The 16,213-nt window shown below is 38.8% G+C and overlaps 1 protein-coding gene and 7 non-coding genes across 8 annotated transcripts; 4 read left to right on the forward strand and 4 right to left on the reverse strand.

Moving 5' to 3' along the window:
- Nucleotides 1–366: 366 nt before the first annotated feature.
- trnav-cac lies at nucleotides 367–439 on the forward strand. Its single transcript has one exon. It is a non-coding gene; the product is annotated as a tRNA-Val (tRNA).
- Nucleotides 440–670: 231 nt separating this feature from the next.
- On the forward strand, nucleotides 671–743 carry trnav-aac. Its single transcript has one exon. It is a non-coding gene; the product is annotated as a tRNA-Val (tRNA).
- Nucleotides 744–1,642: 899 nt separating this feature from the next.
- Nucleotides 1,643–1,714, forward strand: trnag-ucc. The gene has a single exon. It is a non-coding gene; the product is annotated as a tRNA-Gly (tRNA).
- A 1,317-nt stretch (nucleotides 1,715–3,031) lies between these two features.
- On the reverse strand, nucleotides 3,032–3,104 carry trnav-cac. Its single transcript has one exon. It is a non-coding gene; the product is annotated as a tRNA-Val (tRNA).
- A 1,534-nt stretch (nucleotides 3,105–4,638) lies between these two features.
- On the reverse strand, nucleotides 4,639–4,711 carry trnav-aac. Its single transcript has one exon. It is a non-coding gene; the product is annotated as a tRNA-Val (tRNA).
- A 231-nt stretch (nucleotides 4,712–4,942) lies between these two features.
- Nucleotides 4,943–5,015, reverse strand: trnav-cac. Its single transcript has one exon. It is a non-coding gene; the product is annotated as a tRNA-Val (tRNA).
- A 439-nt stretch (nucleotides 5,016–5,454) lies between these two features.
- trnag-ucc lies at nucleotides 5,455–5,526 on the forward strand. Its single transcript has one exon. It is a non-coding gene; the product is annotated as a tRNA-Gly (tRNA).
- A 3,912-nt stretch (nucleotides 5,527–9,438) lies between these two features.
- Nucleotides 9,439–10,613, reverse strand: LOC113638210 (eotaxin-like). Its single transcript, XM_027139248.2, has 3 exons — nucleotides 10,458–10,613; nucleotides 9,665–9,776; nucleotides 9,439–9,564 (listed from the first exon to the last, which is right to left on the reverse strand). The coding sequence occupies exons 1-3, from the start codon at nucleotides 10,525–10,527 to the stop codon at nucleotides 9,459–9,461; spliced, it is 288 nt and encodes a 95-aa protein (XP_026995049.1). The 5' UTR covers nucleotides 10,528–10,613; the 3' UTR covers nucleotides 9,439–9,458.
- Between the last annotated feature and the right edge of the window lie 5,600 nt (nucleotides 10,614–16,213).

The following is a 16,213-nucleotide window of genomic DNA, read 5'->3' on the forward strand; positions in this document are numbered from 1 at the left end:
TTGCTGTTGCCCAGGCCTCGACGGTAGCACTCAAGTCTTTTAGCCTCAAACAAGCGCGGTAATGGTCGTGTGTTGGCCGGGCTATCGGGTCAACTTTATTTAAATGCAGGCATGCACACCCCTATACCACCAATATTTTGGCTGCCGAATTCGAAAAGTTTGGTGAATGAAAGTTGAAGCATTTTAGTAACGCTTATTTATTTAGATACGTTGTTGTTTCCCAGGCCTCGGGATAGGTTGAGAAGTCTTTGATTTGGTTTCTGAAGTTTATTGGTTATCTGCTTTGGTGATCAAATGCAACTCTTATTTTTTTTCTTGCTTTGCTGTTTCCCAGGACTCAGCAAAGGATGGGCAGGCTTTGCTGTGGTTTCTGTAGTGTAGTGGTTATCACGTTCGCCTCACACGCGAAAGGTCCCCGGTTTGAAACCGGGCAGAAACAAGCATTTGGTCTGAGGGGCTTTTGATTTACAGCAAATAGAGTCGAGTTTGGTGCTCTGTGTCGGCCGTTCCTTCTGGAACAACCTGAAACCGGCCTGATTCCCACATAGTGTGACAGTTTTCACGTGGGTGCTCATCTGCTATTGAGATCAAACGAAGAAACAGTTTCTTTCTTCCTTTTGTCGGTTCCTTAATTTACTTTAAGACTGGGAGCCTGAAGTCATGCCTTGTAGTTTCTGTAGTGTAGCGGTTATCACGTTCGCCTAACACGCGAAAGGTCCTCTGTTCGAAACCGGGCAGAAACATGCTGAGGCTTTTGAGCTTTGCTTTAGTAGGCAGCCAGTTGTTTCAACTCGCGTGACACAGTTAGACATTGAGACTCTGAATGTGACAGATGCATTTTCACCACAACAAGGTGCCTCCCTTAAAATTCGCTATACTGCATGAACGAGTTTTTGTTGCAGCTGAAACAACATACTGAAAATTTTGGAAAAAACAAAACAAAAAACAACCACCCACAACACGAGTGGAAATCAGAAAGAGCTCTTACATCAGGCTGTATCAAAAGCAACTCAATGGTGTCTGCTTCTCGACAGTGGCACTCAAGTCTTTTGGCCTCAAACAAGCGCGTTAATGGTCGTGCGTTGGCCGGGCTATCTGACCCGGTCAACTTCTTTTAAATGCAGGTATTTTCAGCACTATACCACCAACATTTTGGCTGCCGAATTCGAAAAGTTTGGTGAATGAAAGTTGAAGCATTTTAGTAACGCTTATTTATTTAGATACGTTGTTGTTTCCCAGGACTCGGCATAGCAAGAAAAAAAATAAGAGTTGCATTTGATCACCAAAGCAGATAACCAATAAACTTCAGAAACCAAATCAAAGACTTCTCAACCTATGCCGAGTCCTGGGAAACAACAACGTATCTAAATAAATAAGCGTTACTAAAATGCTTCAACTTTCATTCACCAAACTTTTCGAATTCGGCAGCCAAAATGTTGGTGGTATAGGGGTGTGCATACCTGCATTTAAATGAAGTTGACCCGATAGCCCGGCCAACACACGACCATTACCGCGCTTGTTTGAGGCTAAAAGACTTGAGTGCTACCGTCGAGGCCTGGGCAACAGCAAAGTAAGAAAATATATACGAGTTAGTAAAAAGCATCAACTTTCAGTGGCCAAACTTGGCATTACTGAAGATGAGGCGTTGGTGGTATAGTGGTGAGCATAGCTGCCTTCCAAGCAGTTGACCCGGGTTCGATTCCCGGCCAACGCATGCCCTTTAACAACACTTGTTTGAAGCTCAAACACTTCAGTGCCATTGCTGAGAAGCAAACACAATTGAATCGCTTATGTTACAACTGGATGTGAGAGCTCATTCTGATTTCCACTTGTGTTGTAAGTGGTTGTCTGTTTCAAAAATTTTTCTATGGTTTTTCAGCTGCAACAAACACTTGCATGCAGTTTAGTCGCCGTTGTGGATAAACTGCTCCAATCACGTTCAGAGTATCAATTTCTGACTGCTCTCACACGAGCTGATACAACAGGTTGCTTACCGAAGCGACGCTCAAAAGCCTCAGCATGTTTCTGCCCCGTTGCAACCCGTGGCCCTTACGCATCTTAGGCAACGCTATGAACGCTACAATACAGAAACTTCAAAGCACCACCGTAGGCTTTCAATAAAATGGAAAAATTCTGGAAATGACTTATGGAAGACAGAAAATGTTTCAGCATTTGATCACCAAAGCAGATAACCAATAAACTTCAGAAACCAAATCAAAGACTTCTCAACCTATGCCGAGTCCTGGGAAACAACAACGTATCTAAATAAATAAGCGTTACTAAAATGCTTCAACTTTCATTCACCAAACTTTTCGAATTCGGCAGCCAAAATGTTGGTGGTATAGTGGTGAAAAGACCTGCATTTAAAAGAAGTTGACCGGGTCAGATAGCCCGGCCAACGCACGACCATTAACGCGCTTGTTTGAGGCTAAAAGACTTGAGTGCCACTGTCGAGAAGCAGACACCATTGAGTTGCTTTTGATACAGCCTGATGTAAGAGCTCTTTCTGATTTCCACTCGTGTTGTGGGTGGTTGTTTTTTGTTTTGTTTTTTCCAAAATTTTCAGTATGTTGTTTCAGCTGCAACAAAAACTCGTTCATGCAGTATAGCGAATTTTAAGGGAGGCACCTTGTTGTGGTGAAAATGCATCTGTCACATTCAGAGTCTCAATGTCTAACTGTGTCACGCGAGTTGAAACAACTGGCTGCCTACTGAAGCAACGCTCAAAAGCCTCAGCATGTTTCGAACCGGGGACCTTTCACTTGTTAGGCGAACGTGATAACCGCTACAATACAGAAACTACAAGGCTTGACTTCAGGCTCCCAGTCTTAAAGTAAATTAAGGAACCGACAAAAGGAAGAAAGAAACTGTTTCTTCGTTTGATCTCAATAGCAGATGGGCACCCACGTGAAAACTGTCGCACTATGTGGGAATCAGGCCGGTTTCAGGTTGTTCCAGAAGGAACGGCCGACACAGAGCAAAAAACTCGACTCTATTTACTGTAAATCAAAAGCCCGTCAGACCAAATGCTTGTTTCTGCCCGGTTTCGAACTGGGGACCTTTCGCGTGTGAGGCGAACGTGATAACCACTACACTACAGAAACCACAGCAAAGCCTGCCCATCCTTTGCTGAGTCCTGGGAAACAGCAAAGCAAGAAAAAAATAAGAGTTGCATTTGATCACCAAAGCAGATAACCAATAAACTTCAGAAACCAAATCAAAGACTTCTCAACCTATCCCGAGGCCTGGGAAACAACAATGTATCTAAATAAATAAGCGTTACTAAAATGCTTCAACTTTCATTCACCAAACTTTTCGAATTCGGCAGCCAAAATGTTGGTGGTATAGGGGTGTGCATACCTGCATTTAAATGAAGTTGACCCGATAGCCCGGCCAACACACGACCATTACCGCGCTTGTTTGAGGCTAAAAGACTTGAGTGCTACCGTCGAGGCCTGGGCAACAGCAAAGTAAGAAAATATATACGAGTTAGTAAAAAGCATCAACTTTCAGTGGCCAAACTTGGCATTACTGAAGATGAGGCGTTGGTGGTATAGTGGTGAGCATAGCTGCCTTCCTAGCAGTTGACCCGGGTTGGATTCCTGGCCAACGCATGCCCTTTAACAACACTTGTTTGAAGCTCAAACACTCGAGTGCCATTGCTGAGAAGCAGACACAATTGAATCGCTTATGTTACAACTGGATGTGAGAGCTCATTCTGATTTCCACTTGTGTTGTAAGTGGTTGTCTGTTTCAAAAATTTTTCTATGGTTTTTCAGCTGCAACAAACACTTGCATGCAGTTTAGTCGCCGTTGTGGATAAACTGCTCCAATCACGTTCAGAGTATCAATTTCTGACTGCTCTCACACGAGCTGAATACAACAGGTTGCTTCCCGAAGCGACGCTCAAAAGCCTCAGCATGTTTCTGCCCCGTTGCAACCCGTGGCCCTTACGCATCTTAGGCAACGCTATGAACGCTACAATACAGAAACTTCAAAGCACCACCGTAGGCTTTCAATAAAATGGAAAAATTCTGGAAATGACTTATGGAAGACAGAAAATGTTTCAGCATTTGATCACCAAAGCAGATAACCAATAAACTTCAGAAACCAAATCAAAGACTTCTCAACCTATGCCGAGTCCTGGGAAACAACAACGTATCTAAATAAATAAGCGTTACTAAAATGCTCAACTTTCATTCACCAAACTTTTCGAATTCGGCAGCCAAAATGTTGGTGGTATAGTGGTGAAAAGACCTGCATTTAAAAGAAGTTGACCGGGTCAGATAGCCCGGCCAACGCACGACCATTAACGCGCTTGTTTGAGGCTAAAAGACTTGAGTGCCACTGTCGAGAAGCAGACACCATTGAGTTGCTTTTGATACAGCCTGATGTAAGAGCTCTTTCTGATTTCCACTCGTGTTGTGGGTGGTTGTTTTTTGTTTTGTTTTTTCCAAAATTTTCAGTATGTTGTTTCAGCTGCAACAAAAACTCGTTCATGCAGTATAGCGAATTTTAAGGGAGGCACCTTGTTGTGGTGAAAATGCATCTGTCACATTCAGAGTCTCAATGTCTAACTGTGTCACGCGAGTTGAAACAACTGGCTGCCTACTGAAGCAAAGCTCAAAAGCCTCAGCATGTTTCTGCCCGGTTTCGAACAGAGGACCTTTCGCGTGTTAGGCGAACGTGATAACTGCTACACTACAGAAACTACAAGGCATGACCTCAGGCTCCCAGTTTTAAAGTAAATTAAGGAACCGACAAAAGGAAGAAAGAAACTGTTTCTTCGTTTGATCTCAATAGCAGATGAGCACCCACGTGAAAACTGTCACACTATGTGGGAATCAGGCCGGTTTCAGGTTGTTCCAGAAGGAACGGCCGACACAGAGCACCAAACTCGACTCTATTTGCTGTAAATCAAAAGCCCCTCAGACCAAATGCTTGTTTCTGCCCGGTTTCGAACCGGGGACCTTTCGTGTGTGAGGCGAACGTGATAACCACTACACTACAGAAACCACAGCAAAGCCTGCCCATCCCTTGCTGAGTCCTGGGAAACAGCAAAGCAAGAAAAAAAATAAGAGTTGCATTTGATCACCAAAGCAGATAACCAATAAACTTCAGAAACCAAATCAAAGACTTCTCAACCTATCCCGAGGCCTGGGAAACAACAACGTATCTAAATAAATAAGCGTTACTAAAATGCTTCAACTTTCATTCAGCAAACTTTTCGAATTCGGCAGCCAAAATGTTGGTGGTATAGGGGTGTGCATACCTGCATTTAAATGAAGTTGACCCGATAGCCCGGCCAACACACGACCATTACCGCGCTTGTTTGAGGCTAAAAGACTTGAGTGCTACCGTCGAGGCCTGGGCAACAGCAAAGTAAGAAAATATATACGAGTTAGTAAAAAGCATCAACTTTCAGTGGCCAAACTTGGCATTACTGAAGATGAGGCGTTGGTGGTATAGTGGTGAGCATAGCTGCCTTCCAAGCAGTTGACCCGGGTTCGATTCCCGGCCAACGCATGCCCTTTAACAACACTTGTTTGAAGCTCAAACACTCGAGTGCCATTGCTGAGAAGCAGACACAATTGAATCGCTTATGTTACAACTGGATGTGAGAGCTCATTCTGATTTCCACTTGTGTTGTAAGTGGTTGTCTGTTTCAAAAATTTTTCTATGGTTTTTCAGCTGCAACAAACACTTGCATGCAGTTTAGTCGCCGTTGTGGATAAACTGCTCCAATCACGTTCAGAGTATCAATTTCTGACTGCTCTCACACGAGCTGAATACAACAGGTTGCTTCCCGAAGCGACGCTCAAAAGCCTCAGCATGTTTCTGCCCTGTTGCAACCCGTGGCCCTTACGCATCTTAGGCAACGCTATGAACGCTACAATACAGAAACTTCAAAGCACCACCGTAGGCTTTCAATAAAATGGAAAAATTCTGGAAATGACTTATGGAAGACAGAAAATGTTTCAGCATTTGATCACCAAAGCAGATAACCAATAAACTTCAGAAACCAAATCAAAGACTTCTCAACCTATGCCGAGTCCTGGGAAACAACAACGTATCTAAATAAATAAGCGTTACTAAAATGCTTCAACTTTCATTCACCAAACTTTTCAAATTCGGCAGCCAAAATGTTGGTGGTATAGTGGTGAAAAGACCTGCATTTAAAAGAAGTTGACCGGGTCAGATAGCCCGGCCAACGCACGACCATTAACGCGCTTGTTTGAGGCTAAAAGACTTGAGTGCCACTGTCGAGAAGCAGACACAATTGAGTTGCTTTTGATACAGCCTGATGTAAGAGCTCTTTCTGATTTCCACTCGTGTTGTGGGTGGTTGTTTTTTGTTTTGTTTTTTCCAAAATTTTCAGTATGTTGTTTCAGCTGCAACAAAAACTCGTTCATGCAGTATAGCGAATTTTAAGGGAGGCACCTTGTTGTGGTGAAAATGCATCTGTCACATTCAGAGTCTCAATGTCTAACTGTGTCACGCGAGTTGAAACAACTGGCTGCCTACTGAAGCAACGCTCAAAAGCCTCAGCATGTTTCTGCCCGGTTTCGAATCGGGGACTGTTCGCTTGTTAGGCGAACGTGATAGCCGCTACAATACAGAAACTACAAGGCTTGACTTCAGGCTCCCAGTCTTAAAGTAAATTAAGGAACCGACAAAAGAAAGAAAGAAACTGTTTCTTCGTTTGATCTCAATAGCAGATTGGCACCCACGTGAAAACTGTCGCACTATGTGGGAATCAGGCCGGTTTCAGGTTGTTCCAGAAGGAACGGCCGACACAGAGCACCAAACTCGACTCTATTTGCTGTAAATCAAAAGCCCCTCAGACCAAATGCTTGTTACTGTCCGGTTTCGAACCAGGGACCTTTCGCGTGTGAGGAAGTGAGGAACCACTACACTACAGAAACCACAGCAAAGCCTGCCCACTTGGGAATTATCCAAATAACAAAATTAATAAAAAGCATCACCTTTCAGTCACCAAAGTTGTTTTTTTTACTGAAGTCAAGGTGTTTGTGGTATAGTGGTGTGCATAGCTGCCTTCTAAGCTGTTGACCTGTTTTTGATTCCCAGTTGTTTCACCTACAAAAATCACTTGAGCATACAGTATAGCATTGTGGAGAAACTGCTCCAGTAATTTTCAAAAGCTTCAGCATATTTCTTCCTGGTTGCAACCCGGGAATGTTGAGGCCAATGATAACCAGCATAGGTTGTTAAGTGAAGTCGATTCTTTTTTTAATATTTGTCAAGCAAGTCTCAAGTCTCAAATTTGTGACTTAAGTCTTTCTTGAGTCAAATCATATGACATGAGTCCCCCATGTCTAATAACCTGTGATTTGTCACTTGATAGATGGACTTGTGTGAGTGTTACTCAGTCAGCACTTACATAATGCTGCTTTGTTGAACATGTGCCCTCTAACCAGCAGCAATGATGTGCACTGGAGAGCCACTGTCTGACTTCTGCTCAAAATGTTGCTAGGCTTGGGTTGCACCGGGAAAAAATGAAAAGCATTCAAATGTGATACTTTTAAAAGGAGGAATCAATGAGGAATCAATAGAATTTGCAACATAAAGTTTAAATTTCTCATCAGATGCATACATGTTATAATCCTTAATTGTAATTTGATCTCAAAATTTAATCAAAACCAATAGTATAGTTATTTTCATATGCCCAAAACTTAACAAAAGCTAATCAATAATTATTTTGCTACCTTTGTATCAGAGTTGTTGTATCAGAATTTATTCAATAGATGGCAGCAATGTAAAAATGTATACAAAAATCTCTTTCTGTTTATATGTCTGTATTATTTTACTTACTTTCATTAAATTAATTTTAATATAGATGTACATTTTAAAACAGAGAAAAAACCCTGCTGAAAAATCCAGCATAAACCAGCATGAATTCCATGCTGGTCTAGGCTGGTTTTTATGGGTTCATGCTTGTATAGTGCTGGTATAATGCTGGTCAGTGCGGGTATAGATGGGTGGCCAGCATAGTCATGGTGTTATGAAGCAAAACAGGGTTGGTTTAACTGGTTAACCAGTATGATCTTTCTGGAATGAGCTTTATGGGAACAACCTTTATTTTTGCTTGTGTATGTTTCTATGTAACACATTAATATAGATTAAGTTCGAGTTTCTTTATTTGTCATTTCACTACATGTTGAGACATGCAGTGGAACGAGATGTCATGTCTCACAGGTCAAACGGTGCAACATCCATACAGACATTAAACAATTAAACAAGACATTTATAATTTAATTACACGAAAGAAAAAGTAATACCATATAATAATACCAACAAATGTTGACTTCCCGGGCTCCAGGAGGGAAGCAGCATATAAATCATAACGAATGATGGTTTTTGAAAGGTTTTATTGTAACTCGTTCACTGCACAATATAAACAAATGAGTGATATATAGTTTTGTTTCTTATTTTGTTTCTATAATTTTTCAGAGAATAAAGAAGAGATAGAGCAGGAGTCTAAAGGCAAATGACTCTGGGTAGCACACAACATATGTTGACCAGCACACCAGCATCCCAGGCTGGTCGGCTCGCACACCAGCATCCCAGCCTGGTCAGCCAGCACACCAGCAACCAGCACTTAAAGCTGGACCAGGAAACCAGCATCCCAAGGTGGTCCCAGCATGCAAAACATACCTTATACTGGACCAGCAATGCTGTTTTGTTTTTTTTTTAGCTTGGACTGTAAAGTTGTTTTTTTTTTAGACCTTTAGGAAGTTTCTCAGTAAAACAACATGCTGCATAGGTTTTGCCTGAAGATCTTCAAAAGCGAGAAAATGTGTGAAGGGTGAGAGAAAGACTGTTTCTAGGTGTTATAATGTGTAATTATAACAGCATATTATGATACTCTATATAAGAGGACCAAACTTGTTTCACTAACATTCCTCAGCATTGTTTGTAATCTTTGATTGACAAAATGGCACATATACAGTACTGAAGCAGCCATAATGATCTGTGCATTTAGAACACATGTATCTGTATTTTATGCATGTACCTGTATGTATATAGTCATATATCATTTATATATCTATTGTGCTGCATTTATTTGGTAGGAAGCTTAGATAATCCCTTAGTAATGTTTTGTCTCATAGCTCACTTTTTGTGCAGAATTGTCGGCAGCTGCTGCTGATGGTGCATATTTCAATAAAAAAAAGAATTCCACCTATTTTTTTAAAACATGGCTTTATTTTAGAAAATTATGCAACATTGAGTGATAAAATGTAAAATATATGTTAAATGTATTTATGTCAAAAGATCAATATTTTTGAAATCTTTTTTGCAACTTTATCTTAGCAAAAGGTGATATATGATAAAAAGCGTTATCCCATTAAACCACTTATTATATACCATTAGTTTAAATGGTAGATGTAAAGTAATATTCTGATTAATGGGTATGGGATATAACAGCTTGGCTGGGTTTAGGTTGAACTTTCATACAAGCGCTGGTCAACTAGGTCCATGGCCCTCTGAACCCACTTAAAGCCTGGGTCCACGCACACACGGCTGGAATTCTGGGTAGTAAAACTGGAAAATAAAGAGGATTTCAGTCACTGTTCTTTTTTTAAAAACTTAAGAACTAAGAACAAACAGTCTTATTATTAAAGAATGGAATAGAAATACTTACATGACTCCATTTTTCGGACAGTCACTGCTCGTATTAATATACGTTTTAATGACTCTAACAGGTATCGGTTTTATAAAGAATTTAAAACAACAGTCCTCTGGTCCTTTTGCACCTGTGACAAAAAATAAAAAAGGAGAGCATTTTCAATGAATTTCATTTTCATGTAAAATAAGTAATTAAATGCAAAAAATTTAACCTGGTATGAAAAATTGCCTAACAAAGGTTTTAAATAAATAAATAAATAAATAAATAAATAAATTTGGAGGAATTGATAGATTTCCAATTAGCTCCGTCACCATCTTTAAACAATGACAATCCTTTTGTTTTTCATGATAATCAAACTTCCCTCTAAACGGGTTTTAGGTAAAACATTTAATCACTGAACTATTGATCTATTTAACTGGCATGTAGATGACGAAGACTGTCCAGCTGTTTGGTAGAGAATAGAAGGCACTTAGATAAGACTCTACTGATAAAGCCGTATTTTTTAATTATTATTTAATTGTTTTCTGTGAATGTAATTTCATAAATGACCTTGAAATAAAGAGTGTAATGAACATATGGAAGAACATACTTCAGGCAAAAAGATCAAATCTGTTATTTGAAGTTGCTGGACATCACTTATAAGACACGGTATATATTGTTTTTGTGATGTGATATGTTTGTTACTTCCAAAATTCACAAAAAAATCATCTTCAAATTTAATAAATACATAAAACTTATAAGTCATTAAACTATTGTAATAAAACAATTTGCAAATGCAGATATTTATAAAACAAATTAAAAGTCTTACTCTGTGCCATAGTGAAGTACTGATGGCAGGTGAGAACCAGCATGATCACCAGAAGAGAACGAGCGAGCATGGCTGCTGATGGTGATGATGAGGAAGTTGATGAAGATTACTGATGTATAATGTGTGGGAACAGTGCTGATATAACCTCACCCTTGGGTTTATATAACCTGAGAGCAGGGGGAGTGTGTGGTTTGAGTGAAGGGGAGGTTTGTAGGTGACAAAATGTTCCACCTTGACTGAGAGAGAAAAAAGCACCAGATGTGGTTTACACTAAAGTGAAAAAGGAGAGTCGTGTTTAACACTTTGAAGCCAAATTCACCTGATAAAACCACGTTAAACACACACATTAACCAAAATATAAAATAAACACCTGTAGCCTTTTGTGGAGAAATCCAATCTACCACTCTAAAATGATGGCGAAATTGCCACATTCAAAACACTGATCACAAACTAAATCGTTCATTTTTTATTAACACAAATCTGCTGAATTAAATTTCTCTGACAGCATCTCTGACAAAAGCGCAACTTCGAATCATGGGATTATATTACAATATAGTGTTCAACTATGTTTCTAATTATGTCTCATTAGAATAGACTTCATTTTAATGTGCTTTTACTCATGGTTCTGCTATTTGAGCAAAACAATACACACAGACCGCACAACTAATGTACAAGTACTGTGCAATGTAATGTACTGTGCACTTTCTCAGAATGCACTACCACTTACTGTAATATTTTTATATATCATCAAACAAATCGTGTGAACTTGATTTTACACAGGTCTCTATATGCACCAAACCAAAGGCCGTTCTCACACCAATCAAAACTTGTGGCCCTTTTTATATATCTCTGTAATAATTTTATGCACAAGAAAATGTCAAAAGTCAACAAATTGTTTGACTTGGAGTGTTAGGAGCTATAAACAGCTACACCAATCAGCCATAACATTAAAAACACCTGCATAATATTGTGTAGGTCCCTTTGCACCACCGAGTATATTCAACATAAGTATGTTCAACATAAGGTTGCTACTGTATTATGACTAATACTAACTGAATATAATCTGCATCACAGACGTTTCTATAGTCTGCACCTTCAGGCAGGAGAACGAGTAATTCACTGCATTCTGCTTTTTACAGGAAAGGCTACAACGAGGAACCATGGGAAGAATATATTTCTGACGTAGTAATATTTCATACAAAGTTATAACTCTAGACCTGATAGTAAGAGAACACATTTTTCTGTATATTTGTAGAATTGAGCAGGATATAAATCAAGGCAGATATATAGAACTATATTGTTAGATGAACAACATCATGGCCAACTACATTATTTACATACAAGAAATTCAGCACAGAATCTTTGTGCAGAATCTTTCCCTGCTGGCTGTGGAGAGCAAACATCTCGTGTGATAAGGTCATGTGGCCCTCAAGGAGACCATATTTACTAATATTAAATGTTACAGATGAGTTGTATTTAGAGGTGTAGATTTGTTCATTGCTTGATTGATTGCAATTTTGTATTAGTTATTAGTTTGTGTGTGTGTGTGTGTGTGTGTGTGTGTGTGTGTGTGTGTGTGTGTGTGTGTGTGTGTGTGTGTGTGTGTTTGCTTGTTTGTTTGTGTCACATGACATTTTTTGTGGTTTAAATTTTAAAATGTAAATCAACATACAAAAATTATTTAAACAAATACAGAACTAAGAGATGTGCATTGAAAGCTATTTGAAAGACATGACATTTGGCATTTAACAAAGAGAAAAAGAGTGGAGGCTGAAGTGCAAAATGTGCTTGCTGCAGCTCTTGCAGTCCTGTTTGTGGTCAAGAGAGACGAGTAGGGGGATGGAGGTGTGGTTTGATGAGAACGAGCTAACTTTCGGAACCTTATTATGCAGAAAAAGTTTCACAAACGCTGAGAGGAAACTGTTCTGCGGCATTGCTAGCTGACTCGCTCTTAAAAAAGTCCCCCAACCCTTCTACAATTTATATTACAGTAAAGTAAACCTTAGAGGTAAAGAAAGGGGAAGTCAAAAGCTGAAACTTAACAGGCATTTTAATTAGAATAGCAGCGCAAAACATAGTATGAAAACCTAAACTCATCAGAATAAAAACACACTTGATTCTTGAATCAGAAGGCAAACGTACCGTATATAGAGACATGAACACTGCAAAAGAGTGAATAAGTAAGGAATAAAACACTGTGTTTTGCTAAGAGATGCACTGTTACCCCCCTGGAGTGTTCCTATGAAAGCACATCACAGCAATTTTAAATATATAAATTGCATATATTGCATCATTTTCATTTTATCAGAGCGACAAGTCATATTTTATTCATTTACGAATTTAATATCAGCAATACTACATGGACTTTTCATGGAAACCTTTCTGTGTTGGAAGAGACTCCTTCCATAAATATTTAATTCTTGTATATAATATAATATAATATAATATTTTTGTTTGCAGAGTGTAAATTATGTAAATATAAGAATGAGCTGAATGAGCTATTAGAATCTATTTAGATTATACAAAATAACAATAAGTATTATAAGGGTGAAGGAACAGAGGGTGGTGAAGGTGTGAAAAAGTAAGAAACACAAGGTGTAGTGGTTTGTCAGCTTATTTGGTTAAAGGGCAATAAAATGACAGCATGGGGGAAAAAATAAAATGTCTTCAATAAAAGAGAGTAGAAATAACTTCAGAGTAGACGTGGAAAAGACTTGTCGGGTTGGTGGTGGAATCATATTAAAATCAGGAAAAAGTCCCTGCATACTAGGAAAAACATCCCGGATGCCCCTGAGGTCGATATGGTGGTTTAAATTCTGGGTCAGCCTGGAAAGCCCTCAGAGACACTGCTCTAGACGTCACATCCTCTGTGCTAGAAAGGATGCTGTACGGACAGAATTAGCACTAGTGCATCTTAACAAACAGTTAATATGATACATGGGTTTATTCTTTTGCCCATTTATCGCCGTTGTTTAAACTTATTGTTTCCAGTGGAGTCAATGTGTGTATGTGTGTGTGTGTGTGTGTGTGTGTGTGTGTGTGTGTGTGTGTGTGTGTGTGTGTGTGTGTGTCTGCATGCAGAGAGGTGTAAAAGCCCTAGTTTCCCTGAAAGCCTGATTTTTGTAAAGTTTCTTGAAAGCCTGACATCCATAAGCCAAAAGGTGAAGTTGTCACTTATGTTATTCAATTCAATTCAATTTTAATTGTATAGCGCTTTCAAAAAAGACATTGCCTTAAAGAAGTTTTACAAAACATAAGAAATATAGAATATTATTAGACTAATAATATTATATATATTTAAATTAATTTGTATTTATCCCTAATGAGCAAGCCTGAGACCCTTAAATTATATGAGGAAGAAACCTCGAAAGGAAGCAGACTCAGAAGTGAACCTCAGACACCAGACAGTGGAGAGTGTGATACCAGAGAGTGCGATTATAAATAAAGTCCTAAGCTCATAAATTATATTATAACCCATTATAGGTGTAACACCAATAGCTACATCTACAATACACAAACCATGTAGTATAGAGGGTCAAAGTTATTGATTGAGGGCTTGAACCCTGACATTCTACTCAACATCCCAGAGCCACAAGCACTGGAGTTACCACTGGAAGCACTGCTCAGTTGAATAAATATGATACATGTAAGTTATTCAATAAGAATGTCTGCCAATTACCTAAAATCTAAATCATGTCCACTAACAACATGAGTTGAACTGAAAATGTCAAAATTGTAAACATAACCTTTATGTGTGTTATTATATTCTAGATCAATATCTCTTTTATAACTGACAGATCATGCTTTACAGGTCAAACTCTACAGGTCAGACTTTACACGGTTTACAGGTAACGCTGGTGTTTTTTTACCTCTTGATCCATGGCCCGCTTTCTAAATATAAGCACTTGCACCTTCTCTGTTTCAGTAGGAGCACATACACACACCTACACACACATCCACACAAAGATGTAAACACAAAAGCACACTTTTATTCTAAATATATAGGTGTGAATTCCCTAGCATGGGCGAGTTGAGTGTCATACACGAGCAGCAAGCAGGAAGTTTCACACACACACACACACACACACACACACACACACACACACACACACACACACACACACACACACACACACACATACACACACACTCCAAATGCACCTATATAGTGTGTGTGTGTGTGTGTGTGTGTGTGTGTTAACCACATCAAGTAGGTGAGAAGCTCCAAGGCAAAAACCTCGAAGCCTTTATCTTTTATCAACTGCATCATCAACTCATCTGTAAGAATAAAAAATGTTTCAAATGTGTAAAAAAAACATATTAAAAGAAAAAAAAATATTTCAATATAAAAAAACCCTTGCAATTTTATGTGCTTAGATTTAGAAGTATTTTTTTTAATTATTATTATTTTCAACCAAATTACAAAATACTGTTAATTTTCTATAGAACAATTCAGTATCATTAACCACATCAAACCACATCACACTAAATGGGAGATTTCTCTAACTTCCTGATTTCACCCAGTGATAGCAAACCCACATTAACACAGATAGGATTTGGTTTGATATACTGAGAGGTCACATAATAATCATTACTGTGGTTTGATGACTGTGGGAACTTGGTGGTTAAAGTCCTCTGATAAATACTAAAACTCAATTTCCAGAACTGTGAGAAAACCACTGATAAAGATTTGTGTTTGGGTTGAACGTGCTTTAATTTATCCCTAAAATATTTCTAAAAAAAAAGTCAACATTTGACATTAACAACTGAACTTCCACCACTACTACCAATAAGAACAACAAACACAAAACTAATAATAACAGAGCATTAATAGTACTATAATGTATAATATGGGATTTTGGTGGTTTGGTGGTTAACACGTTTGCCTCGCATAACCAGAGTTCGAGTCTCACCTCAGCCCTGTGTGTGGAGTTTTCATATTTTCCACGTGAGTCGGGGGTTTCCTCTGGGTACTTCAGTTTCTTACCTCAGTCTAATCACATGCATTGTGGGCAAATTGGCATATCTATATTGTCCGCAGTATGCTTTTGTGCCCTGTGATGAGTCAGCACCTTATCCAGGGTGTCCTCGACCTATTGTCCCGAGTCTCCTGTGATAAACTCCATACCTTAAATGATTAATATTTATTAATACCATAAATATTGAAGTTAATTGGCAAAGTTTGAGATGCATTTCATCAGACATGCATCCCATTAAGGCTCTGTTTCTTCTTCTTCTTCTTCTTCTTCTTCTTCTTCTTCTTCTTCTTCTACATATAACCTTCAGATATCATCAGGCATTTTGTTTTTATTTTGTGTTTTTTACACAATACCAATTTTCTGGGAATTCAATATGTAAAAGAGTATAGTCAGCATTTTGAACATCCTGTTTGTCCTGAGTCTCTTTTTCAGAACACAAAGATGTAGTATTCAGCCTTATGCTCCACCATACATAGCATTGAAAAATACCTTGAAGACAAATGCAGTAGGCTCACTTTTAGGGTACAATTAATCATTTATAGTTCTTATTACTCTTCAGTCTTTTGCTGAATTATTTATTTAAGGTATAATTCCCTTCAGATGAGGTTTAGGCAGCAAACTGGCATCTCTACTTCTCCAGTGTTGCTACTCATTCTAATGAAAATGCTGATGTAACAAGATGTTCTACAGGCAGAGACGCCACCTGGAGTTTGATTTATGATTTGCATTATTTTGCATAGATTTTCTTAAATATCCATTGACATCAAAAAAATTTTA

This window comes from Tachysurus fulvidraco, chromosome 1 (genome assembly GCF_022655615.1).
Source record: "Tachysurus fulvidraco isolate hzauxx_2018 chromosome 1, HZAU_PFXX_2.0, whole genome shotgun sequence".
NCBI lineage: Eukaryota > Metazoa > Chordata > Actinopteri > Siluriformes > Bagridae > Tachysurus > Tachysurus fulvidraco.

Coding starts and splice junctions, on each gene's coding strand:
- LOC113638210 (XM_027139248.2), bottom strand. CDS start 10,527: ATGCTCGCTCGTTCTCTTCTGGTGATCATGCTGGTTCTCACCTGCCAT. Junction 9,777..10,457: donor GTACTTCACTATGGCACAGA/GTAAGACTTTTA, acceptor TTTTTGTCACAG/GTGCAAAAGGACCAGAGGAC. Junction 9,565..9,664: donor TGTCCGAAAAATGGAGTCAT/GTAAGTATTTCT, acceptor TTTATTTTCCAG/TTTTACTACCCAGAATTCCA.